This window comes from Pseudopipra pipra, chromosome 28 (assembly GCF_036250125.1).
Source record: "Pseudopipra pipra isolate bDixPip1 chromosome 28, bDixPip1.hap1, whole genome shotgun sequence".
In the NCBI taxonomy this organism is placed as follows: Eukaryota; Metazoa; Chordata; class Aves; order Passeriformes; family Pipridae; genus Pseudopipra; species Pseudopipra pipra.
The window spans coordinates 495,650-522,695 of NC_087576.1; the positions used below are offsets into that span (position 1 = coordinate 495,650).

The 27,046-nt window shown below is 51.4% G+C and overlaps 1 protein-coding gene and 1 long non-coding RNA gene across 3 annotated transcripts in view; both read left to right on the plus strand.

Annotated features, from left to right (window-relative positions):
* The window catches only part of ZMAT4 (zinc finger matrin-type 4), a 45,705-nt gene extending 45,172 nt beyond the window's left edge, over nucleotides 1–533 (plus strand). Inside the window, exon 7 of the mRNA XM_064637942.1 lies at nucleotides 90–533. Within this exon, the coding sequence (XP_064494012.1) occupies nucleotides 90–105 (16 nt within the window). The 3' untranslated portion in view covers nucleotides 106–533. The remainder of the gene's footprint in view (nucleotides 1–89) is intronic.
* Nucleotides 534–6,533: 6,000 nt separating this feature from the next.
* Nucleotides 6,534–25,080, plus strand: LOC135403691 (uncharacterized). 2 transcript variants are annotated; one of them, XR_010425462.1, is made up of 6 exons: nucleotides 6,534–7,278; nucleotides 17,500–17,608; nucleotides 19,075–19,225; nucleotides 19,947–20,790; nucleotides 21,131–21,486; nucleotides 24,344–25,080. It is a non-coding gene; the product is annotated as an uncharacterized LOC135403691 (long non-coding RNA). The 2 variants fall into 2 exon arrangements; XR_010425461.1 differs by lacking the exon at nucleotides 6,534–7,278 and adding an exon at nucleotides 7,796–7,937 and having other exon boundaries at nucleotides 17,491–17,608.
* The last annotated feature ends 1,966 nt before the right edge of the window (nucleotides 25,081–27,046 follow it).

Here is a 27,046-nt window from a genome sequence, read left to right on the forward strand (position 1 = left end):
AGGATGGAGTGGGACAGGGAACACCAGGATGGAGTGGGACAGGGAGCACCAGGATGGAGTGTGACTTTGGCCTTGGTTCTCTCTTGCAGCCTGAAGAACCAGTAGTAGCTGGTCAGTGGGGACGAGGACAAGCACTGATGCTGCTTCTGCAGAGAGGAGTGGGTCAGCAGGAGAGGAGGCTTCCTTGGACAATGATCCCGTGTGGATTCAATAATTAACATGTAACTAACCTTCGCTTTGGACAAATACATGGATTTTTTTTTTTAATTTTGTGGTGAGTTAAAATATTTCGATGGATTTTTTTACCCTTTCAGGACAATATTTATTCAGCACAGAGTCTAGAGTATGATAACTATCCTGTAAATACAGCACTTACTCATCAGTCATCTTCAGGGACAGTGGAAACAAACTATTTTACTTTTTCATATTTATTCTTAGATTTCTCCCAAGAGCATAAGATTATTCTATTACATTATCCATGATAGTGATGTAATCAGTCTTCAATCAGAAATAAACACACTTTCTTCACCTTCTCCAGCATGGTTTGTGTCAACATAAAGAGCAACAGCAGTGAATCACAGGGACTGTGTAACAGATGAGCTTTTTCCTTCCCTCTTTGTCTCTGGAGAAACAAATGGTTCCATGAGCAAAGGACACTAAAATGAAAGGGTAAATTCCTTTTTTCCCTGCTGGTGGGATTCCTGCAGGCTCGACAGAAGCTGTTTGCTCGGTGGACTCTGATGCAAGCCCGAGGCTGGACGCTGCTGTGCCCACAGCCAGCAGCAGCTCGTCCCTGTGCCTGCTCTGGGAGCCTGAGCAGAGAGAAGGAGCCGAGGCAGAGGAGTGACCTTCGCTGCTCCGCATCTGGAGCTCTGCTGGGCGGGAGCCTCGGCCCCCTGGGCTGTGCCTGAGCCTCTGGTCCCGCCAAGGGATGGGTCAGGGGTGCTGCAACATCACCTCCTTCGCTCAGTGGGGCCGGTGGAGCCACTGCAGAGGCTCTGTGTGATTAATTTGTGCTCTCGCGTCGATGCCTTTCGTGTGCGGAGGAGAATGGGTTGTTCACAGATGAGTAAACATCTCCTTGGGTTTCGTAGCTGTGGGGTGGTTTCATTTATTGTGTTTTGGGTAATAACACAAGCTGCCAGTGTTCCTGAAGCTAAACTGCCTCTTTACAGAGAGAATGATTTACAGAAATAGGGCACATCAGTCATGTGGGTGCAGGGCTGACTTTTCTGAGCCTCCTTCCCCCAGAGTCCTCCTCCCCCAGGCGGCACCCAGGGTGCTGCAGAGGAGTTTTTGTCAGGAGAGAAAAACAAAAATCCTCTAACTGTGTGCTCTAGTAATCACTACAAGCTAATTGCAGCAAATTAATTACAGCACAAGCACAGTTTCTTTCCCCAGGCAGGTGTGGAGGCAGCTCTGCAGTGAGCTGGGTCAGACCTGGCCTCTGCTCCCAGCCTGTGCAGGGCTGGCTGTCCTCCTGCCCTGGCTCTGGGACCTGGCCTGGAGCTGGTGGCTTGCTTGGTCTAAGAGGATGAGTAAAGGCAGAGGTCCTGTCTCTAATTTAGGAAGATCCAGACTTTCTGCCCCTCCAGCACCTCTCGGGTGGGAGGTTTGTCCTGTGGCCCTTCAGAGCAGGAGGGGCAGCGCTGCCAGTGGGATTTCCATGTCCCACATCCCACCTCCCACACGGCCCAGGTGAGTGAGGAGCAGGTGAGTGAGGGTGAGGTGCCCCATCACATCCCCCCAGCTCTCCTGGGGTGACAGAGCAGTGCAACATTTGGGTTTGTTGCAAATATTGTCCTGGTCCAGTCAATCAGGCTTTGGCTCCTAAATCCTTCTAATCTCTTGCTTTTCCTAAGTTCATTAGGCCTTCAAAGCAAGACATAAAAAGACAAATCTCCTCGTGGTAAGTCAGTGATCCCTGCAGAAATGCTGCCAGACCTCTGATGTCGAGCCTGGTCCAACCACCCCAGGCTGAAACACTGTGAGTGGATGTATCAGAGAACTTTGAAAATGGTTCAGTGCAACCATTGTGTCCCCCAGGGTTACTTTAAACTGAAGGGTGAAAACACTTGCATGTATTTTCTTAATTAGAAAGAAACCAAACACGCACTCTGCATTTTTCATGCATTCCATCTATCTATACATTACAGAATTTAGTTTTGTTCTGGCCAAATGTTTTCCCAGCTTAAAATTCTGTGCAAGATGTTCTGCAAGGGAAGTAAATCTCAATAACTTGTCATCAGTCTGGCTGGGTGTCACCCCACACAAACTTTGCAGAGCAGTGCTAACTGGAATAGTGCTGTCACTGGGAGACAGCTGGAAATGTGGTTATTAACACTGGAACTGTAATCCTTTGGATGTGTTTTATTAGAGTTTGCTGCCTGTAATAACGCAGCTCTCTAGGCTCTGGTGCAGATGTGCCACGTTATGTTTTAGGGGGCAAGACACTGTGGTGTTTTGTGCTCAGACACAGCACAACACAAGTGTGTGGTTTTATCTGGCTCCGTGTGGAGGCAACAGAGCTCTATGGCAACGGGGTGTAATGTGAGGCTGCCCCAGACAGCCTCACACAGAGATTAATCACAGGGGGAGAATGCTCCTGGTACCTCAGTGCTGCTTCCTTTGTTAAGTTCCTATTGCATCAACTTAATTAGCAAGTCCTGACCTTTAAAACCACCTTCCACAGTCTCCAAATTAAGTATGGGGAAGTCTGATTCCTCCTCGGGGCTGTGCTGGCAGCTCCCTGCTCCTGTCTGAGGCTACTGACCCGACCAGCTGCCAGCCCTGTCCCACCAGGAGGGGCTGTGCAGAACCCCCAGGGCTGGGGCACCTCTGGAGACAGGTGGGACCCAGTTTGGGGGTTGAACTTTCGGGATCTCAGGAGAGAGAGCAGGTATCCATCAGCACTGCAGTGTGTTCCCCATGAAGTTGCTGCACTGGGCTCAAGTGTAGAACTTTATGATGGATTTTGTAGAGGGCCACTGCTCCCTAATCGAGCCCTGTCTCCTGCTCGTGGGTCTCTGACAAAAGCCTTTGTCTAACATGGTTTTAATCAGTGTGTGCGTTTCAATTTGCATATTAATAGCAAGGAACTCTTATTACAGCTGCTGTTGATGAGATGGTGTCAAGCCCGTCTTCCCATCTGAGGAAAGAAAGAAACTGCATCTATTGTATGAAGAATGACATTGGCAGAAAACATGTCCATTCTTTGCCTCTATCTTCCTTTATCTCTGCCTTTATTTTGCTCTTGATGGCTCATATGGATGCATTCATTAGTCTTTTCTTTTCCCCTTATAACAAGGATCATTTACCAGGAGACTAAGACAGGATTTCTCCCTGTTGTGGCAGCTCCAGGCTAAATACCACAGTTCTGTTCGGGGTTTTTAACTTGGAAAATGGCAAAAGGTGGCCCCGGGCTGGGAGCTGTTTGTTGTAGCAACCCAGAACAGTTCAGGTGCCATCATGAACCACGGCACTGCCTGCTCTCCAGGGTCCAGCCTCTCCCAGCTCCAGAGGTGTTGGCATTGCCATCCATCCCGGTGCCAGTGGAGCTGCTTCCCGTGGTCCCAGTGGCAGCAGGGGCAGCTGGCACGTGGCTGCTGTGGCACGTTCAGGAGGAGTGGGGGGAGAGAGGGCTCAGAGCGAGCCCTGAGTGAAGTGGAGCTTCACTCAGTAGAAATGGGAAATGCAGAGGAAAATTCCGCAGAAAAACCAGCCCGTGGAAGGAGCTGGAGGAAGAGAGAGCCCTGCAGTGGGGGGGGTGCTGCTCGTGCACATTTAATGAGAGCAGTGCTGGTCTTAGCAGACAAACGACCTCGATTCACCCACTGCTCGGTGCTGTCGATTCAATGGCTTCTCCTAACGAGGAAATTATTATCTGCGTTAGGGAACGTGGGACCCAGCAGGTGCACAGCATTAAGTGATGAACAAACCAGCTTTGCCCGTGCCAGAAACACGATGGTGCAGTGCCAGGGACGAGGGGGGCCCTCGGGTGGACGCTGTGAGGAGGCTGCCTCTGTGTTCAGCCCTGCAGAGGTTTGTGCCACTGGGCAGTTTGGTTGGGGCTGCCAGGAGCGGGCTCTGGCTCTGCTGGGCACCACTGTGGGTTCTTTGCTCAGCCTGCCCTGGCATCAGGCCCTGGCTGCTCAGGGGATGCCTTTGGCTGTTCCCCCTGTTTGAACAGGGGGGTCTGGCCCGAGTCCAGCTCAGGTGGTGCATCTCTAAACCACCAGGGTGCTGTGTCCATTGCTCCCACCATGACTCGCTTTCTAATGCAGATTTTTAGTTCATTAGTGCTGTGGTGCATTAAAATGGATCTCGGTAAAAAGGCTAAGCTAATTTAAAAAATGCCAAATGATCCCTCCCCGCCCTCCCCCCCCAAATTCTCTGATTCATTTTTGCCTTGACTTGGGCAGAGGGAAGGGCCAATGTTCTGCAGAATTCAGTCTGCTGGCTGGGGAGTCCTGGGCACTGAGGCCCTGAGGACTGTGTGTGTCAGACCTGCAAGACTTCAGGATCCATCCCTGGAACAGACCAAGAGGTGACTGAGAGACTGTCGAGTTCTGCTTCATTCCTGATGGAATTGGACGGGGATTTGTGGTAAGTTTACTCCTGAGCCAAACTGGAAAAGGCAAAGGAAAAAGGAGGACAAGATCTAAAGGTTTTCCCTGTAGGGAAAACCAACATCCCCACTGAGCTAAAACTTTAGGGAGCAGAGCTAAAAGAGAGGTGATGGGCTCTTTTTGGTGCTCTGACTGGGTGGGCATTGTCTGGGGCCACTGACCAGCAAGTGCCTGCAGGCTCTGGAAACAGGAGGGTGAGATCACAGCCTCTGCCCTTGTGCCAAATCCCTCTCCAAATGCCCTGGCTGCAGCCTCTCCCCAGCACTGCTCGGGTGCTGATTTCACCCTCATAATTAGTCCTATGTCATTTACTATTAGTGTTGTAGCAGTGAGGATCTAAGGCTAGGGGATAATTAGGTTTATAGTGAAATTAGAGTATCCAGTCCATAGATTTAGAGACTGGACGGGCTTTAGGGCAACAGATTCTTCTTTGGGTCTGGAATAGGAACAAGAAGCTCCAGCTAGATCCAGACTTGAAAACAACTCAGCTTCAATTTAATGTAATTATGGCAACAAATTAGAGAGTTTGGAGGGAAAAAGTAGTAAGTCCCTGTAAAATTAAGTCGTGTAGACCTCGTTTATTATTTCAAATTTGCAAGCTTTAGTTAGCATTACAACCATTACCTAATTTCACAGGGTTTGAAATAGATTTGTTGTTTTGCATTGGACAGGAGGTTAAAGCTGTCGGTTGCCAGCTGTGATTGTACATGTAGTGGGTTGTGTTTGGGGCTTTGTTCAACCCTCTGTTGCCATTCAGTGTCATGCACTTGTATGTGAAAATGCCCAACCCGGTGATTTCTGTTCTGGGAACAGGATATTTGTGTCTGTGCCAGTTCTGAAGTGAGCACAACCATAGACATGCATTGCAAAATAAACAATTTGAAGCTGCAGTTGGATTAGTTCTGGAGTTTTGATGATTTATTTCGGCTGTGTCTCTTTTCCCCCAACCAAACCCTGTTCACCTCAGCCACGCTCTGACACAGCCAGGTGCCTGTTCAGGTCACACCAGCCTTTCCCTCTCCCCCCTGCCCCTCTCTGAGGTTTCCCCTTCCAGTCAGAGCCTGTTTCATCCCCATCCATCCCAGCTCTGCAGGGTGGCACTGGCCAGGCCAGGAGTCACTGGCTGGCAAGGGCAGAGCCCATGGCACTGTGCCACTGCCAGGGGAGATGGGAAAGCAGTGCTGGGAACAGCAAATGGAGCTCAGGAAACAATCCATCACCCTCCCAGCACTGAGAGCACCGTGGCAAATGTGCTGACTGCCCGCCTGGCCCTGCCTCTCCTCTTTGCTGGTCGACTCAGTGTGTTCAGGGTGAGCAATAAAAGCAATATTTTAAGTTCAAACCCAATGGCTCTGACCCATTTCTCTGCATAGCAACACCAGCTTCCTGTCCCGGGAGGGGCATTTGGAAAAGCCTCAGAGACACTTAGCAACATTTTCTCTTGGAAGTTGATCTGGAGAACAGCTCTGGAGCCATTCCCTGTTGGCGGGCTTTGATATGTGTGTTTTAAATACTCAGCTGCTGTGTGAGTTTAATATAAAACAGGAGTATTCTATTTAATTAAACACGCAGTTAAAGAATATATACTGCTTGCAGAGTGCTCTGTGACTCCTCTGCATCTCCACAGGTCACCAGGGTGCTGCTGTCTCCTCCTTGCTGAGTGATGAACCTTGAGGGTGGTGCTGGTCCCCAGGGAGAGTCCCTCCCCTTTGCTGCTGACAAGGACCCAAGACTTATGAAGTCATTTGGCCTCCTGGGAAGAGTTGTTCCTGTGGCAGAGTGGAGATGACACTGCTGAGCCCCACAGTGTCATCCCTCTCAGAAGCCAGCCTGGAAAGCCTGGATCTCCTCCCCTCAAATTTTCCCTCATTTTTCTGGGCCAGGTAAGTCCTCCCACCGTTTCAATTGGACTCTGCATGGTTTTTCACTGGCTGACTTTCCTTTCAGAGAGCAGCAAAGGCCCCAAATGGGGATCTGCAGGTCAGGTGGCTTCATCGTGAAAGACACCATGGAAATGCAGTGTATTGTTGCTGGTGCTGTCACAGAGGCAACACGGGGGCTGGAGGTTACAGTCCCTGAAACTTTGGCCCAGGCTGGCACTGGGCAGGGTGGCAGTGACCCAGCTGGGCTTACAGGGGTGGCTCTTTGCCTGAACTGCAGCAGAACTGTTGGACTCACTGGTTTCCTTCAGGATGCAGATTCACTGCTCTGGCTTCTCCTCTGGAAACGTACCCAGCATGTCCCTGGCTACTCCAATCCCATTTGATAACCAGCAAAGCAGAAATAGTGCTTTCATGCTTCCTACATATTAGCTTGAGTGACTTGTGTAAAGAAAATATTGGCCAGAGAATGAATCCAGAGTGCAAAATGTGCTGGTTTTTACGTGCTGTTTGTGCTAGTGTTTACCCATGCCTCAACCAAAAATAGCAGCCTTTGGAGATATTTAGTATTTTCCTCCTCATCAGCTCATAACATTCCTGTTGCTGTTGTCTGGCAGAGACTGTCTGAGCTGCAGAGCCGGTTCTGCCACCCTTGGCGGCTCTTTTCCTCTTGGCAGGGGTGAGCTGGCTCAGTGCTGCTGCTCCTGCTCGTGTCCTCTGCAGAGCTTTCCTTGGTCCTCCTCCTCCTGGAGCCTGGGGAGGGTGCTGGGGTGCAGGGGAGGGTGCTGGGCTGAAGGGGAGGGTGCTGGGGTGAAGGGGAGGGTGCTGGGGTGTAGGGTAGGGTGCTGGGGTGAAGGGGAGGGTGCTGGGGTGTAGAGGAGGGTGCTGGGGTGAAGGGGAGGGTGCTGGGCTGAAGGGGAGGGTGCTGGGCTGAAGGGGAGGGTGCTGGGGTGAAGGGGAAGGTGCTGGGGTGCAGGGGAGGGTGCTGGGGTGGAGGGGAGGGTGCTGGGGTGAAGGGGAGAGTGCTGGGGTGCAGGGGAGGGTGCTGGGGTGAAGGGGAGGGTGCTGGGGTGCAGGGGAGGGTGCTGGGCTGAAGGGGAGGGTGCTGGGCTGAAGGGGAGGGTGCTGGGGTGAAGGGGAGGGTGCTGGGGTGTAGGGGAGGGTGCTGGGCTGAAGGGGAGGGTGCTGGTGTGAAGGGGAGGGTGCTGAGGTGAAGGGGAGGGTGCTGGGGTGCAGGGGAGGGTGCTGGGGTGCAGGGGAGGGTGCTGGGGTGAAGGGGAGGGTGCTGGGGTGAATGTCTCCCTGCTGCCTGAGCACCCCCATGGCTCTTGCCTTGGGTCCCAGGTTTCCCTGAGTGTTCCTGGTGGCTGCCCTCGTTTGGTGTCAGTGAAGTCATGGAATAGAATTCCAGGGAGAGTTCCCTAAAATAGTGAGTTCAGTTCCTTCCAGCTCAGGGTTTTCACCATTGCATCTCAGAATTTCAGGCACAGCAGCTCGATCCATGAGCTCTGCCATAACCTGTGGTCCTCATTTCGCCTCTGGTGACAATGTGACCTCATTTTTAAAGGTCTGAATAACTTGTGTTTGGCCCCTGGATGTGGCACCGAATCTGACTCCTTCCCTCTTTTTTATACCTGTGGCAATAATTACTCTTCCTCTCCAAACACAGCATTTTCCTCTTTATGAGGGTTTCTTCTCCTTCTCATTTCCATTCTGGAAGTGCTGGTTTCTGTTCTACTTTTAGTGGAAAGGCTGGAGGGCAAATGCAATTAAACCACAGTGTATGAACTGTAACTTGTAATAGTTTTTTAAAAAAAACCCCAAACCAGCTTGTCACTCACAGAGGACTGGCTTTCTAACCTGGGCTCCATCACAAGTCCAAGTTTCAGCTCTTGTGATCAGACTGAATGAGACCAGATCAGAGAGGATTTGTGGGGAAATGGGTTGAATATGTTACCAAAGGAGATCTGGGCTGCAGAGAGCCCAGAGCTGGAACTGGGGGACAAGAAAGCAGCACTCAGGGTCGCTCCTCCTGGTGTCATGGGGGTTTTGATGGGGAACCTGGCTGTGTGTGAGTGTGGAGCTGCTCCCCTTGCGTCTGGCACCAAGAATTATAAAGACAAATGTGCTGTTGCCACCTCCAGTGTCCCTTGTGCCACAGGTGTGGGACTGTAGGATGCACCTCCCTGAGGCTGCCAGTCCCCTCCTGTGCAGCCCCTGTGTGCTCATGCCACGGATGAGGAGGCAGCTGGGGAGGATGGAGTGACCTGCCATTATCTCTAATAGATAGGATCAATAATGTGAAATGTATCATCCCTCTTCATTTTGTCATCGTGCAGGAATTGATGCCCTGCCTGGCACAGGGGCTGCTGCTGAGGGCTGAGCTCACCCCTTATCACTCACCTCCTCCTGATTTACACCACTGTTACATTTCTGCCACGTAAAAAATGGGCCACGTGTCAGTGGTGCTGATCACATCTTGGGCTCAGTAACCTCAGAGCTCCCAAATTATTCCATAAGAGCATCTCCTGCCTCAGTGATTTATCCCCCAAATCACCACTGCGCCGTGGTGACTCAGGATGGTTGTTTCCCTGGAGAGACGTCTCTGGGCTGTGGAGAGGCACAAAACAGGGAGTCAAAGAAATCTTGTCCACCACTTGTGGACAAGGCACTGCTCGTGCCTGGTGTGTGAGGAGGCCAGGGTGTGCACTGCAGTGGGGATTTGCTGCTGATGGTTTCCAGAGGTGCTGTGGTGGCTGGTCAAATTCTGACGCACTCAGACAAAGTTAATTACCTATTCTATAAAACTTTTCACATCAAAGGTTTAAGAATTGTGCTCGTTTGATAAGGAGTCACTTGTAATACCTTGTTACTTCCCCGGTTCTAATTATGCTTATCAGTCCGTGCTGATAATTAGCGTGGTGAGCAAGGCGAGAGCTGGTGCAGTGCCCAGGGAACAGATGGAAACCTCTGGCTGTTGGGGCTGGAGGGACATTCCAGGGGCAGCACAGTGCCACCAGGTGATGCACAGTCCAGGCCAGGCTGTCCCAGCACAGGGGGAATGCTTCCCAGGGGGGGGGTCACACTTCCACCCCCAGCTATTTAAATGACAGTGTAACAACAGGACAAGGGGGAACGGCTTCAAACTGAGAGAGAACAGGTTTAAATTGGATATTAGGAAAAAAATCCTTCCCTGTGAGGGTGAGGAGGCCCTGGCACAGGTTGCCCAGAGAAGCTGTGGCTGCCCCATCCCTGGAAGTGTCCAAGGCCAGGTTGGACAGGGCTTGGTCCAGTGGAAGGTGTCCCTGCCCCTGGCTGGGGTGGGACTGGATGAGCTTTTAGGTCCCTTCCAACCCAAACCATTCTGGGATTCTGTGGTTAACACAGCCAGCTAAGCTGGGAAAAGGTCCCTCCCCTGTCCCTGTTCCCCAGGAGTGACTGGGAGAGGGTCTGTGCTACAGCAGTCGGGCTGCTTTGCTGCAGTGCAGGTGAGAGGCAGAATTGCAGGAAGGTAATAAACTGCCCCATTTACCAACCGATTAAACAAGTATTTAAAGCCTGACTTGGCTGCCCAGGCAGCAGAAAACAAGGGACAAGGCAGTAGAGCCTGGAACAACTGCTTGATGGCCATTCTGGCTGCAGCTATTTGAAAGTTGAGGTGCTGTTAATCACCGGAGTATGGTTTCATCTGCCTGGAATAGCTGCTTTTTGCAAGTTTTTCTAATGTTTATTAGATGTCCCTGTTTACTTAAAGTTCACAGCTTTTAAATAATATGTTTGAGCAGGTTAAAAATAGCAGGAGATGCTGCCTCTCTCCAGGCTGTGGGAAAGACTCCAGTTAACAGGAAAATCTCCCTGTCCACCCTGCCAGTGCCAGATTCTCCTCTTGCTGTGGTTCATGCCAGTTCGTTTTTTTAATTGGCAGCTTATTGAAATCAAAATATTGTGTTTGCATATGTTGTCACTAGCATTTAAGCAGCTCACCTTTCAGGATTCTGCCAGTTCTCCATGGGGCAAGCACTGGGATCAGATCTGGGGTCCCTGGGAAAAGGAGTTGTGTGTTGTCTCATGCCCTGCAGGAGCAACTGGGAACTAAATTCATTTATTCCTGAATAAAGGCCATTTCTGATGGAGCTGGTGGTCTGGAGAGGGAAGTGCTGCTGACCCAGTGCAGGGAGCCCATCTCTGAGCCAGTTCAGTCTTGTTAATGTATTTCTTCCCTCATAACGAGCCTTTCCTGTCGTGACTCGTGGCAGATACGTTATCCCCTGTAGGGCCTGTGGGCTGGAATTGGTGTTTTCCTGCTGGCAATGAGGCTTTGCTGGAGTGGGATCTGTGGGGGGAGGTCTCCCCAGGGTCAGAAGCTGCCAGAGCTCAGCTGCAGCCACCCGGGAAAAGGGGAGGATGTGCTGGAAAGCAACTCACACTGTCAGGTTTGGAGTCAAACAGAATAAAACTGATAGCTTTTAAAAATTCATGGTGGTGTTAATGCACTCAGTCGAGTGTAATTAAATGTAGAGACTCAACAGATTCATATAAACACTCTGTGGGAGCCTGTCAATCTTCCAGGGTAATGAACCCCCAAACAAATCTACAACTCTTTAATATCTCTGGCAGAGCTGAGGGCTGTGGAGCAGCATCCAAGGATCCCTCTGTGCCTGTATTCCCAGGGGGACACATCCCTGTTAGTCTGGAGGAACAATTCCTCACACTGGCTTTGCACACCTTTGTGCTGCAGTGCAGACCCACAGATCTGGGGCTGTGAAAAGCAGGATGAGTGATCAGGGCATGTCCTGGGCTTTGAGTGCCAGCAGATGGAGATGCTGTGCCTGGCACTCAGCTGCACTCACCAGGAATTCCTCCTGCCCCTGCCTTGTCCTTCAGGAGCTGCTGGAGCTGCTTTGCTGTGCCTGGACCTCTCTCCTCTGGTCTGGACAGAAAACAGTTGTGCCATATTTAAAATGTGGGGGAAAAAAAGAACCAAAAAGTGTGTGGGGAAGGTGCTGTGTGCACAGCTGAGCGATGGGGGGCTGGCTGAGGGAGGAGAACATCTCCTCCACAGGAGAGGTTTCCTCCTACAAACTGCACCTCATCACTAGTAAGTGTTGGAAGTCAGGTGTGTGCAAAGGGCACTGAAACCCAGAGGAACCCACCTGGGCCCTGGCCAGCTCCTGTGCCACGGTGAGGGTCGGGCAGGGGTGGGTTTCTGGCAGCTCGTGGGGCAGGACAGTGCCCTGTGCCCCCACGTCTCTGGGCATGCCGAGGGCTGCAGTGCCTCCTCTGGCTCCTGCACATTAACCAGGGCACTTCTGGAGATGTTTCTCCTAAATTTCTTCTTGGGAACTCTTCTACTGTCATCAGCTGAATTGGGAAAATCATCTAAAGCAGAGCGAGAAAGGGAGGATCAGCCAGTGCTGAGCTAATATTTTTCCCATTTGCGGTTTTTTTTCCCTCTTTCCTTTTCTCAGTTCTCACCTCCTCACAACAGTTGTTGCATACCACTGTAAACTTCATTTAATCCTTTGTGAAGTTAAAGTAAATACGCCTGAAAGACAAAATACATGCTGTACTTGATGTAAGACTAATGACACGTCCCCCAATTATCTTCGGCGGTGCCACAGCTATAATCAAATTTGGAGAGCAGCTGTGCTGCTCAGTGCCTCTGACAGGGATGCAGCGAATTAGAATTGATGCTGCCTCTCGTTAATCCAGCAGCAGCCCGCTGGCCCTGGCAGGGCTGTGCTCACCCAGCCCTGGCACAGCTCCTGCACATCCCAGCACCAGTGTGGGACAGTGCCAGAGCCCGCTCTGCCCCTCACCTTGGCACTGCCCCACGGCTGCCCCTCTGCCCCAGGGCTGCTCCTGGCTGGGTCCTGCACATCCCTGAACGTGGGGGGAAGTGAGATGGAGCTCCCAGGCACCTTCTCCCTGCTGAGCCATCACCTCGCATGGCCCGCTCCCAACAGCTCCAGGGGAGCTGGGAACTGCTTCTGTTGGGCTTCAAAACCAGCCAAGCCCCTGAGATGCTTTTGTTTTTATTTTTATTTTTTAGCTTTAGCACAGGCGGGTGTTTGAGCAGAGGACTCATTTCAGCTGTCAGTTCTCCCAAAGCAAAAAGCAGCTCTTTGCCTCCCTGCTGTCCCGGCTGCAGCAGGAGGTGTCCATCAGCAGCAGGGAAGGAACCCGGTGGTTCAATAACCCCAGAACCTTCTGTGGTGCTCTTGGGTTTTCACAGTCAGTGTAATAGTGGTGTTCAAAATAATTGCTATAGAGCGAAAATGTGCCTTATCACAGGGAGCAGCATGTGGACAATGGGAGCGTTTCAGAGCGTATTTTTAGGACAGGGGGAAAAAAATCAATCTAAACCTTATGCTTTTTTATCATATGCCTTGAGCAGTGAAAGGGGGGGAAAAGGGATCAGCATTTTTGCTGGTTGGATGAGGCTGTGAGCAGCCTGGTCTGCTGGGAGGTGTCCCTGGGGACGCGGGGTCGGGGCAGCAGATGCAGCATCGGGTGCCTCAGTGCACCACGTTGGTTTTCCCTCTCCTTGGGGCCCGTCTGGGAAAGTCAAACGTTTATGTGTAACCTAAAAGAAAAGCTGTTCTGCTGGTGTGAGCTATTGGGTAATAAAACAGGGAAAGGCACTGCAGTCAATAAAAGTAAATTAATAACTAGAGACAACAAACCTTGCTTCCCTGACTGGCATAAAGCAATCCTGTGCTGAAAGAAGGAAGAATGTCACAGTTTATGAGGAGGCAGGTCGAGTCCAAGAGGAATGGGCCACGGAATTTTGTGGGATATTTGTGATCACAATGTTTTCTTCCTAAAGCTTTTGTGGTTTATTTGTGCTGTGCTGCAGGCAGAGCTGTAGAGCAGCTCCTGCTGAGACAGGACACGCCAGGACGAGGGAAATGGGTTTGGAAGGCTGTCGATCCAAGCTTTGGGAGGCAGCCCCTAGGACTGTGCAGCCCAGGGAACTCCTGCTTCTCCCCATTCTGAGCCCTGGTGTCTCACAACACCAGAGAAACTGCCCCAGGAACTGGTCTGGGGCTGCTCGGGTGATGCTGACGGTGCCCGTGGTGCCCTCGTGGTGCCCTCGTGGTGCCTGCCCAGCTCTGGGGTCCATGCCTGGACCTGCCCTTGGCTCCAGACGAATCCCTGGCACAACTCAAGCAGCCCTGTGGTGCTGAGGGGAGCCAAAACCCCTTGGTGTGGTGGGTGCCACCCACCCAAAGCCAGCTCAGGGCTGCCCATACCTGCCCTGGCAGTTGTGCTGCTCATGCAGCACAAATTAGGAGGCTTAATTATTTCAATAGAGGTTAATTACATTAGTCACTACAGCAAATCTCCAGTTCATGCCATGCTTTCCACTTCATTTAATTCATTACCCCCTGTGACAGTAGATTCCTGTGCAGAGCTGCTCATTTGTATCCCCTGTCCCTTCCAAGAGCAATCCTCCACCTCGGCCCTTTGCTTGCTTTTGCTCCTGTTCCTTCCAGTGTTCCTGGTGGCAGTGACAGAGGGGTTTTGTGGGAGCAGCCCCAGCCATGCTGAGGTGGTGGGTAGAGCAGTGCTGTGCCCAGCTGGGCATTGCCCTTGCCAGGGGGACAGGCTGTGCACCCCACACTCTGTGTGTCCTGTGCTGTAGCTGAGCAGAGGGTGACTCTGGACGGTGTTCATCGTCCCCTTCCCTATCTGCATTCTTGCTGAATACCTGGATTTGTGTCCTCTCCTGCCTGCCAAGTGTGGGGCTGGGCCCTGCTGCTCTTCGCCCGTGAGCCCCCTCTGTCCTGCCTTCCACTGTGTACAGGACAGTCCATATGGGAAAAAGTCAGCCAGTTGTGCACCCAACCCCTTGCAGTGATTCTGAAAGAGCCATTCCTCATGGTTTAATGTGTTTCTGTAAATGGCAGAGTGAAGCTCTCAGATGGCATTTAATTAGTTTTGCCGTGTCCTCCCTGCTCGGCAGAGATGCATCGTAATAGCTGAGGGGTTCATGCAAAGGAGTGCTTCAATAATCAGAAATCCAAATGCCAAGCAAGACAGAACAAGAAAGATGTGAAAATAAGCACAGAATATTTTTTAATTGCCCAGGTGAGCCTCAGTGCTGCAGGCACACGGTGCTGCTCTTGGAAGCGAACTGGGGAAGCCCCAGCTCTGAGCCGGCTGATGCTGGATCCCAGTTAATCCTCTGGAGACCTGGTGGTGTTGGGAAGGGCACTGGCTCGGGGTGACTGTGCAGAGCTGATCCCAAAGGAAGGTTAACTTGATGCACACTGTCATTTGTTGAGCATTTGCCATCCCCTGGGCTGAGCCCAGAGCCTGGTGTGTGACCACGGTCACAGTGCCCAGAGCAAACCTGTGTGGGCTGTACAGAGAGGACCTTCACCTTTCCAGGGCTGCCAAAGCCTGGGGAACAGGAGCTCTGTGCTACCACCTGGCTCCATCTCTCCTTGTCCTATTTTGTTTTTGAACTTAGTTTGTTCCTTTGTCGCTGCCCCTGGGTGGGTGTTCGTTGTCCCCAGGTCTCCTGCTCCCCCAGCCCCAGCCCCCACCACGGGGGGAGATTTCTGCAGTCACGGAGCCCCAGTGCCCAAACTGCAGCTGCTGACATGTGCAAGGGGGAGGTGAGACATTTCCCACCTGTTCAGCTATTTTGTAGCTTGGTGGGATATTTCCTATTTTTAACCGTAGCTGCATTAAAAGGAATAAACTTGTGAAGGCAAACATAAGGTAACAACCAAAGGAGGTAGTTTTTTAGATGCAGATCTGTCTGATTTAGTACATGGTGAACATTTTCTTTAGCATAATGATACTTCTTAGGGTGCATGATAAAAACCTGCAGTGATGAACAGACACAATTCTCAGTTTTCACTCTCATCATTGGCTATCATTAGCATTTTGCTGTTGTTAACCTATGCAGGATAAACTGCTCATAAAACAGGTATTTCTTTGTTGGGCACTGGCAGGTCTGGTCGTGGGGAGGGATGTGGAATTCAGTCTGCAGTTTTGCATCATGAACATGGACTGTGTGTGGCTCTGAGACTGGAGGTCAGGCCAGTGTAAACCCGGGAAATATTTCCAGATTTTAATCTGGATTGGGACTTAAGGATTTAAGGATATTTGAACACCCAGCCAGGCGTTCACTTTGGCCGGGGAACCATCAGCCTTGTCTGGGGGCAGAGGGACCTTCCACGGGGGTGGGAGCAGCTCTGGATGCTGCAGGGAAGGCTCTGCCCTCTCTCCTCTCCTCCCTGACATTTTAGCACTTCTCCTCTGGCTTTTGGAGATGCTGCCTGTGCACTTCTGTCCCCTTGGCCTCTGGCATCCTGCAGAGCCCGGCTGGGATGCTGGGATGTGCCAGCCTTGGCTGGGAGCGCTGCAGGGGCACACGGGGCGGCTTCAGCTGCCAGAAAATTAGGCTCATTTATTTGGGAATCCGTGGTACACAAAGCACTTTAATAACCACATTCATCTAAAGGCCACATCAGGAGAAACAGTACTGCCTGTTCCCTCTCGGATGCCAGTTAGTGGGGAATGCTGTTGTTAACATTTAGCAGGAGCTCCAGGTCACCTTGATACGATTGAGCTAACACACATTTTAATGGCTGTTTAATTAGATTTACCATAGGGAAGATGCCATGGAAGAAAGCTGCATTTCTGCTTCCAGCACTTGAGTTGGTGGCTGGATTCAATAAAAATGCAGATAAAAAAATGCAAGTGATAGACAAAGATGAGGTGGGTTTTTTTTTTACCCCTGTTCAATATAATTTTCCAGCCTGGTCTGGGTGATGTGGCTGCTCTTGCAGGGCTGGAAGCTCTCACACCCGGGCAGGATGATGCTCTTTTCTGCCTGCCACGAAGTGCAGGTGCTCCTCAACAGCTGATTTGCTTTCAGGTGACCTGAGCTTTGAGCTCCTTGCTGTGAGGCTCCCACCAAATCATTCCTCAGAAGCTGCCCCCGTGCCATCAGCAGGACTGAAGCAGAAGGGAAGGAATCTGACTGGTTTCCAGCAGCAGTATCTGAATGTTGTGGCAAACTGGTCCCTGCATTAGAGAGCAAACAGCTCCTGTCCATGTCCCATCAGTTCTGATTCCTGCACGGGGCTGGGGGGGCTCTGAGGAGTGTTTTGTGAAGCAGCCAGTTGCTCCCTCACAGGAAATAAAACATTGAAACATATTGCTATAAAGGCTATGACACCTCTCCTGATGGATTTATTAAGAAGACCCCAAGAGTGAAGAGTTATAAAACCTGATCCAGTCGGCAGTTCCAGCTGTGTAATTGATATCCATTATTTCCCATTGACTGCTCTGCAGGACTTTGCTTTCTGTAGCATCAACAGATTCTGCCTCTGAGCTGCTGGGGCTTGGCAGAGAGCAAAGTCGATAGCAAACCCAGAGAGAATCCCAGGAGACAGCTGAGTTGGTTTTCCTCAATTTCTTCCCATAAATGCACACCTTTATCCTAATTTATGCTGTTTCTCAACTCACTCCATTTTCACAGGGCAGCACAAATCTGCTGTGGCTTTGCTGAAGCAGAGGCTGGGTGCCAGTCTGGTTTCCCCAATGACACAATTTCTCCTTATCTGCTTCATTTTACGGCAATTTTATATGTTTTACTGAAATAGGGTTATTATAGTAATGAATTTACTGAAAAAGGCACAAAAAGGCTGTGCCCACAGATGCAGGGTGCTGGCTGTCCTGGGGACTGACCTCTGCTCCTGGGTGCTGCAGAATCCCTGAGGAGGCTGAACACAGGGAAGGGGCTCACACCAACCTCCTGCCCCTGTCCCTGCACAGGACAGCATTAGGCAAACCCATCCTTTCTCCCTCTTATTACTCAGAGCTTTTCTATGCCATTGACCTCCTGCCCCTTTCTCCTGCAAATCATTTGCTTTTCCAGATGCTTCAGTATTAACTTGTACCATTTTCTTTCCTTTTTTTTCCTTTTTTTTTTTTTTCCTCTCCTTATCTCACCTCAGGAAGAAGAGGGATTACCTCATTTCCACCTCCTCTGAAATAAATCCTCATTATGGATTTGCACCTGGGGAGGAAGAAGCTGATTTCCACTCCCAGCCGGTTCTGAGCAGATATTTGAAGGTAATTGTGCAGCCCAGTCATCTCACTTGTCCAATAACCATAAAGAGCACTTTTATTAGCACCGGGCTTGGGGCTGGGACTATTGAGAAGATATTTATGGGGAAGATGTTATTTCAGAAAACTAGAACGTGGACATCAAATCTATGTTTTATGCTGAGGTGGAGCAAAGGGAAGGACCTGACATCCAACAAATGTCTGAGTGCTGGTGGGGGGCTCATCCCTGGGCTGGGGTGGCTGCACTGTGGTGCCTCCTCACAGCACTCACTGGATTGCCTCAGCTTTGCCAAAAACCATCATGTGAGGTGGCTGGACCCAGCAGGGCTGAGCAGGTTTTCCCTCATGTTCCAGTTGTGAAAACTCTGATGTGGGCTAGCAGACATTAATGGTGTTTTTATTGAGGATCTTGTGCTCTAAGTTCTGCCTCCCTGAACACGAGGCTGAAATGCTGGTGTGATGAGGCCCTTTTGTCTTGGCTAATTGCTGCAAGATGAAATATGGGCCAGAATAAAATGTGGTCATCTGCTGAAGGGCTGCTGTGCCCGACTGTCAGGCCGTGTGCTGCAGCCCAGGACATACTGACTGTGGCAGCTTTTGGATGCTCCAGCTCAGGGCAGAACTGGGCAGTGATTTCTCTGGGCTCCGACAGGCCCAGTTCTGAGCTTCTCCCACAGAGCCAGCAGTGATGGACTAGACAAAAATAAACAAACAGCCCACGAGAACTTTCCAGAGGAGCAGTGGCTTGGCCCAGTGCTGCAGGTTTACACTGAGGTGCACCCAGACAAGCAGAGGTGTCAGACAGGCGTCCCCAGCTCTGCAGCTCTGGGGCACTGGGACTCGTGGTGCCTCTGTGTCTGTGCCCTGTGCTGCTCTGCTGCAGCTTTGGAGGTGGCAGGGACCCCTTGGGCACCAGCTCAGCATCCAGCTGCTGGTGAAATTTTGATGAAAAGTCCTTAATTATTGATGAAGAATAACATCTCCATTGCACAGCTCATCTCGTGGGGAGCACAGTCGTTTAGTGCTTGGTGCTTCAGGGCTGTGGTGGGCTGACACACCACGAGCTTCCCCCCCAGCCTCTGGTCCCACTGGTGGGAGAGGACGGGAGGATTTGTTTGTGCAGGTCCTGATCCCAGTGAAATGGAGAAAATGTAAGTCAGACTAAAGTGCCAAAACCAAATACAGCAGAGGAGCCTTCCAGAGGCTTCCAGGGAGCATCCAGAGGTGCTTGCAGAGGAGCCTGGAAGCACAGAGCAGCCTGGAGCCCCAGGAAGCACAGGGAAGAGCATTCTGTGGTCGGTGCCCTCACTGCAGAGCTCCTTGGCTCCATCCAACCCGTGTGTGCCTGGGGCTGTGCTTCAGCCCTGAGCCACTGCCTCGGGTAAGTCCATGGGCTATCTCACAGCAGCCAGGAAAGGTAACAGAGAGAAGCAGTTATCTTTAGTGTCTTTAATTCTCTTGACTTTTTTTAGAGGTCCAGAAATGGAAAACCAGTCTAAAAGCACTGCAGCTGTGTCCCAGAGCCTGTACCACGGTGAGGGCACAGGGGATGTGGCCTCAGGCTCTTCAAAGCCTCTGCAGCTGCCTCTGGACCTGAACTGTTGTGACTCCATGTTGTCCAAGGTCTGTATAACTTCATCACTTTCTGATAGCCCGTGCATAACAAGAGCACTAGAAAGCTGTAGAGGTGGATGTTTCAAAGTTAAACTGATTCCCAGTCATGGTTTCCTTCCCCCAGAGCAGTTTTAGTTGTAAAGAAGATGATAGATTAAGTTATGTTTGACTGACAGATTTAAACTGGGGCTTCTTTCTGCAGCCTCCACATCCATGCTCTAAATTGGAGGCTTGGGATTAGAGCCACTAAATTACTTAGTTTATTGAAAAAATAAAATATCAGGAACAGATGAAGAGAGAGAAATGCAAATTGAATGAGTGTTAAAAAATGATTAAGGTAAGGCAGCAAATGAAATAGAATGGCATAAAACTGGATGACATGTAAGAAATTCTCTCCGAGTGGCAGCACTGGGGAGCTGGGCTCTCAAAACGTGGAGCTGTGGAGCTCGAGACAGGTGAGCCTGACATTGCCAAGAGCTGCTCTCTGCACCCACCTGCCCAGTGCCCTCTGCCCGTGGGGGTGGGAGAGGGGTGGAGAAAGGGCAGGTCACGGATGGAGCTGACCCTCCAAGGGTTTACAGGGGGGTTGTTACTGGCCCCACTCTTGCCTGCAAGTGTGGAACTTCCCACAGCTCCCCCAAATCCCAGCAGAGGTGGATTTCTGTCTGCTGGCTTGGGATAATTTCTTGTAACCTCTCTGAGTCTTTGCACATTTGCTGTCTCCCCCCAGTAATTACATACAAGACCATGGAGAGAGATCAAATCCTGCCATCTCCCTTGGATCCTGGAAACAGCCTCTTAAGGCACCCTTGAGCCTCGTTAAAGGAAACAAATCAAAGTGCTGCACCAGAGGATTGCAGGTAAAGCTGTGCTCCTGAGGACCTGCCTCTTCTAGATAGCCCCGTGTATGGGGAGTGAAACATTTCCAGGAGATTCGATTCCAGCTGGGGCCTGGGGAAATTCCGCAGCTCCACCAACCATCCGTCACCACTCGCTCGGGGAGGAGCGAGAAATCCATCACCATCTTCTTCTGGAGCAGCTGTGGGGATGGCAGGAGGAGCAGCAGTGCAGACTGCCCTCCCTGCACGTGGAGAAGAGCCAAAATCGGGGCAAGGGAGCAGCTTTCAGCCTCTCCTTCCCCTCCTGCCGTGCTGCTCCCCCAGCAGCTCTGCTCCCCGTGCCTGTGCAGCTGTGCTGGCTGGCAGCAATTACTGCTGGTTCCTGCACAGCCTTTGTTTTGGACTCCTCATGATGGTGGCTGTTACACCCCTAGGGCAGCAGTCAGTGTCCACTCAGGTGCCATTGGTGTGTCCATGCTGTTGGCTGTCCATGCAGCCTGGCTCAGGGAATGTCACTGTCCTCAAAACCAAAATGCCTTCAGGGGCTTGTGCTCTCTCCCAGAGAGACAACCTCCTCCTTCCTCCTCCTGCTCCTCCTCCTCTCTGCAGGGCTGGCTCCTGGGATCACTCACACCCAGGAGGGACTGGATCTCTGCAAAGTGCCAGGTGGCATCCACGGGGAAGAGGCAGATGTTGCAGGATGACAGGATGGAGATCCAGCCTCTGGACTTGGTTGTAAGTGGTTTAATGACATCACAGCACAAAGGGGAGAGTTTGGAAAAATGGTGTAAGAGAACATATTCTCTCGTGTTAAATCAGCACTCTGGGTCCTGTCACCATTGGCAGCCTGAGGGATATTTTGCAGAGATGCTAAAACACATTGTAAATTAGGAAAACAAGAGAGAAACCAAACCAAAACACCATATTGTGTAAGACCACTTCTCTTGATACCAGAAAAGCTTTTCAGAACAAACCACCCTGTTCATGTTTACCTTTGTTTGGGGTTTTTTTGTTTGAAGAAATTATTTCTGTTTTTCAGTAAGAATTGCTGTTGCCATTGATGTCCCCTTTGCAGCCTTGCCTCGCTGCCTGCAGAGGTCAGCAGTGCTGGAGTCCCTGAGGGATGTGGGCAGCCCTGCTCCTTCCCAGGCCAGGAAAAGAAGAGAAACACTTCATGATCCTTAAACTTGTTAAATTTAAAACTTGAAAAGGCACCTTCATGCTTTCAATCGTTTTTACTGCTTCTAATGCAACTGGTCTAAGCTTTCCTAGAAGACCCAGAGGGAAACCAGGGAAGATCAGATGTGACATTCTGGACTTGGCGTGTGAAAAGCAACTGGGGAAAAAATAGAATAAAGTGAAGTACAGAGAGACTTGAGGCTGCACTTGATACGCTGAGAGGAGAATAAAGAGGCACAAAACCACGTGCAGGTCAGTTTTATACAAAGCATCAAAGAGGGGTGGGAGCGACTGCTCCGAGCATGGTGAGCACTGGGGAGCAGCAGCTGGGAGGGATTTCAGAGCGTGGCCACCCAGGGAGCCCAGTGGGGACACCCGAGTGTCCTCAGCAGGAGTGAGAAACCTGAGCAGTGCTGGGGAGCAGCCCTGATCCCTGATCCCTGATCTCTGATCTCTGATCCCTGATCCCTGCTCAGCTGTTCCTGCCCTTGGAGCCCCCAGGATGGAGCCTGGGTGGGTGGGAGCCACAGGGTCCAGGGAAGGAAAAGGCCACCCAAATCCCAGACAGAGTGGTGACCCCCCTGCAGGTCCCTGGCCTCTGCTCTGCCTTTGATGGCCACCTCCTGTGAGAGCTCCTTGATGGACAAGGGCTGAGGGAAATTGTAAAATTAAAAGAAACAGGGTGAGGACACAATTAAAAGCGGCGTCTCTGAACTGGAACTGCTCTGCCATGAATTGAACGTGCCTAAACCTGGTCATGGTTGAGCAGAGCCATTCCACTCAGCTCTGGATTAACTCATCAGCAGAGTGCCCAGAATCTGATTTAATTTGAAAGACTACAAAATTATATTTCTCTGCTGATTTTCCAGGTGGCAGGATTAGACGCAGAGCTTTTAGTTTTCCGCTACTTCCTTTTAACCTAATTTGACAGAAATGGCTCTCGGTACAAGGCAGAATTTGCTGGGTGCTGCATCAGGGATAAAGGGAACATGGGAAAAACGGCACGGCGCAGCTGGGGGAGATTGTCTCCCTCTCTCTGGAACACGCTGGGTTTGACAAACTGCAAAGGCTGAGTTTTCTGGAAGAGCATAAACCAGGGAGACTCGCAGCTCTCGTGGAAGGTTTGCCGCTCCACCAGAGCAGCCCCTCTTTCCAGGGAGAACGAGGAACACCAAGAGTTGTGGCAGGACCTGGCACATCAGGTGTGTGCTGGCCCTCGTGAGCACACAGGGGGGGATTTTGGCGTGGCTGGCACAGGCATGGCCACGGGCACGGCGGCTGCAGGAGAAGGAAGGGTGGTGGCCAGGGACAGTGTGGCCACGGGGCCGCCCCGCGGGAACGGGAGCTGCCCTTCCTCCCGGCTCTGCTGATTAAGGAGCTCCTTTTCTTGGCAGTTAGAGCTGGAATTAAAGTATTGCTGGGAGAGAGAGACCCAGGGGCAGGCGAACAGCTTGTTCCCAGCTGGCTCAGCACTTTCCTGTTTGCAATTCCACCTACCAGAGCTCAAAAAAGGCTCCCTGAAGGCGGCCGGGTGCCGGGCTGGCAGCTCTGGGAGCCCCCAATACCTGGCATGCCCCAGTGCCCCCCAGCCCCTCAGCTGCACCAGCACTCAGGGGGCATCTCTGCTCCTCTGCTGGGAAGGCAGTGGGGCTCCTGGAACATATCCAGCCAGAGCAGTGTTGGAGCAGAGGTGGAGGCAGGAGAAGGGTGTGCCCAGGCTGGCTTGGAAGCTGATTTTTGGCTGCTGATGTTACCGGGTGCTTGGGGGGATCCTGGAGGCTTCCAGGGCTTTGTCCCCTCTTCTAAGGAAGGAAGGGGATTTTCAATCTGACCTCCAAACTGCAGGAGCTGGGGAAGGGTCTGCCCTGGAGGGGCACCAGCTGGATGGTTTAAAGGCCAAGCTACTTGACTGCTCTTCTTTTCCTTCTCTCATGTCCTGCACTCCTCTGACTGCTGGAGTGATGAGGCTCCTCTCTGCCCTGGTAGAAGGGACAGACCCTGGTTAATGACCTCCCTGCACGACTCCCACTGCTCTTCTCCTGGTCCTTTTGCCAGGCTCCAGTGGAATGGTTTGCCTGGGAAATGGTCTGTGACTTCGCAGGCAGTGTGCTTGTGAGAGGCAGGTTCCTAATGACTCCTCAAACTGAGATTTTATCCCTGTAAATGCATCTAGGTCCCAGTGTCCCTGATTAGCTTCTTGTGACAAATTCCATCTGCCTGCCTGGGAACAACAAGGAGCTAAAAAACCTGAGCACCAACCATGCAGCCAGCTGCTCCCATGCTGGGCTTTGTCATCACAGGAAATCACTTAAAAAACAGGAAACTCTTCCTTGTTCCACTCCATTTCTTGGGACAATTTGCCTGAAATGTCACCTTCACAGATGAAGGAATGGGATTTATCACAATCAAGGCTCTGACACGTCCCTTTAAGTGAATCGAGGATGTTTTTAATTCTGAATCTGCACAGGGTTTTGTTGGTGCAGTGTGAGTCCCTTGCATTTTATAACACTCACAAACATGCACGTTTTCGGGCAGTGCTGCTGTGGTTTTCTGCTCTGGGCAGCGTGGGCTGCCAAGGCCGATGGAGCACATTGATGGCACGTGGCTCATTGTTGGAATGCTGCAGGCATTCCTCAGGAATGCAGGGGGACAACCCCTGTGCTGGGCTATTGAGTGACTGAGCAGTTTCTTACATATTTTGGGGTATTTTGTGTATTGTGACTGTAACACAATACACAAAACATCCCACCTGCGTCACTGCCCTCGTCAGTCACTGCATTTCTGGGGAGCATTTTTGGGCTGTTACTGGGACAAAGAGGATGTGACAGGAGTTCTGTGACAGGGGTTCTGTGACAGGGGTTCTGTGACAGGGTTCTGTGACAGGAGTTCTGTGAGAGGGTTCTGTGACACAGGGGTTCTGTAACAGGGGTTCTGTGACAGGGTTCTGTGACAGGGGTTCTGTGACATAGGTTCTGTGACAGTTCTGTGACAGGGTTCTGTGACAGTTCTGTGACAGGGTTCTGTGACAGGAGTTCTGTGACACACAAGTTCTGTGACATAGGTTCTGTGACATGGGTTCTGTGACACACAGGTTTTGCTCTGTCCTCAGCCACTGGAGCCGCTTCAGCAAAGGGGGATTCTGGCGTGAAACACCCCACAAAAATGTGTTGCATTTGCTGTTGCCATAGCACACGGAGGAAACCTGGAACACGGGGTGAGTCACTGGGGTGAAGCATTTGTCCCAAACCCCCTGTCCTGGAAACCTTTTGGCAGGGATGGACTTTACAGACTGGATAGGTCGTGGTGGGAGTTACTGGGACCAGTCAGGGAGTGTCTGCCCAGGCTGGTCACGCCCTCCTCCCTGTGCTCAGAGCCCCAGCCCCAGTCCTGGGGACAGATGTGCAGCTGTGATGCACAACTGTGCAAATCCAGGGGGAAATGGTAATTACTTTTCAAAGCAAGATTTGTCCCTAAATCTGTGTTTAAGTCTCAAGGGAAGGCCAGATCCCCATGAAGTGATCTAGCAGAAGCTGTTCCCTCTGGGGGCTGGTTGTGGGACCTTTCCATGATCCAAGTTTGCTGCAGGGACTTGGACACCAACATAACACACTATTCACCTGCAAATCATTTCCTGTTTTAAAAACCTCTCAGAAAGGGGGAAAGATTGAATTTGCTGGCTGGTTTGGTTGTGTTTGCAGCAGCTTGGGAAATAATTGAAAGAGAAAATGAGTGTAGAGTGAGCGTGGAGGTCCCACAGGGCTCAAGCCACAGAGGAGCCACCAGGGGTGGGTTTAAAGCTCCTGCCCAATCCTCCTGCTTTACTAAATAAAGAAAACATTATATAAATGGTGTTGAAATGTGGAATTGCTGGCTAGATGCTGCCATGGTCTGCAGGTCTCAGCACTTGGCTGATGTTTAACCTGAAATCCTGCTCAGGAGAATGGGATTTGCTGTCTGAGGGGTGTGTGAGGGTAAGGCCAGGCCAGGCCAGACTCAGTGGTGTTTTCCTCAGTTGAAGATAATTTGGGGTTGCTTGGTCAAAGCTCAGTCAGCAGCAGAGTAAGGGCATAACTTTCCAAGAAGGCTTGTTTGGTCGGTGGAAGTAAGATGTTCCTGAGAAGTGCCTGCAACCACTCGAGGTTAAACTAAGAATTGGCATAAAGTGACAAGGGGCAGCATTTAGGACTCAATACCTGAACTAGCCAAACCCTGAAGAAATAACTACAAAATGGAATTCTTTTATTAGCTTTCCCCTGGCACTGACACCTGCAGACTGTGGGGGAAGAGATCACACTGCAAATGTAATTCCAATAGGATGGGACTTTGGGGAATCAGATTGTGTTTGAGCCCACCCTGGAGAAGGACCCAGACATGCTGACTGTGCTACAGATTGCAGAGAATAGTGTTGCAACAGAGGTTAACATAATTAGAGAACTTGGAGCAGCATTTGATCTAAAATTAGGGAGGTGAGCCCCGGGCTCTGTCCTTGGCAGGTCTGTGATGCAATCCAGCTGCTAAAATATATTGGGACGCTGCTTCAAGTGCCAGTACAGATTGAATTTTAATATCCTACAAAAGACAGGATACATTATTCAAAATTAAAGGGTCACAAAATTAAAAAAGTCACAGCAAAGCTGAATTTCACTCTGTAACAGCGACCTCAGGTCGTTGCTGGGTTTGGTGCCAAACTCACCCGGGTTCTGTGAGGAGACTGAACTCTGCCCTGTGATGGGGCAGGCGTGTGTGGCTCTGGGCATCAGCTGCAGGCAAAGAGCAAGAACTGCCCCCCTAAAGCCAGGAGGATCCTCCTCATCCCCCACCACCAGGGACTGGCTCAGGCTGGAGGTGGAGGAAGGTGGAGGAAGGTGGAGGGAGGTGGAGGAAGGTCGGTGGAGGTGGAGGAAGGTGGAGGGAGGTGGAGGGAGGTGGAGGGAGGTGGAGGGAGATGGAGGGAGGTTTCCCCTCCACGCTGCCGGGAGTTAATGGGGCTCTTCATTTCCCTCAATTACTGGGCACCCACCTGAGAAGCTGTAAAGAGTGGAACAGTAAATCTTACAGTCAAATATTAAATTATACCTAATTTATTTACTTATGGCGGACTGTAAGCCCTGCAATCAGGCGTGGAAGGGTTTGTGTCACAAGCTCTCCTGGGAGCCAGGGGATGTGCCTGGCAGGGCAGCACAGGGAGGGTTTGCTGAGGGGGGCACAGGCAGGGACTGATTGCTGCAAACCCAGGGTCTCCCAGCTGCAGAGACCCTCGGGCAGGCAGAGGGCAGCTTGTCCTCTGCCTCCTCTGTGCTGCAGAGCTTTGCTGCCTCAGGCTCACACCAAGGCGTGGGGAGGAAGGACCTTCTCGAGCCTCCCCTCAGCCCTCCAAAGCCACCCCCACGCTCGTGTCTGCCTAAAAATCAGAGGCACTGACTGTCCCCATCAGTGACCAGTGGCCAGTGAGCCCAGCTGTCACCTCTGAGAGGTGTTTGCTGCAGGTGGGGCCTCTCAGAAGCAGAATAACCTTTCAACTCCCCTGACCCCTCTGTGCCCCTTGCCCCTCCTGCACCCCCTTGCCCCTCCTGCACCCCCTTGCCTCTCCTGCACCCCCTTGCCCCTCCTGCACCCCCTTGCCCGTGCTGCTCTGTGCTGGCTCCTGGCTCTGCAGTGCAGCTGCTGTGTGCTCTGGAGCTTCTTCACTCCACTGCTCTTCCCCACCACACTCGTGGGTTTGCAGGGGGTGTTGTCTGGCTGAATGTGTGACAGGTAGAAATTGCTATAAGGGAAAATATAGGGGGAAAATAAATGTGAGAGGCTTATCTTT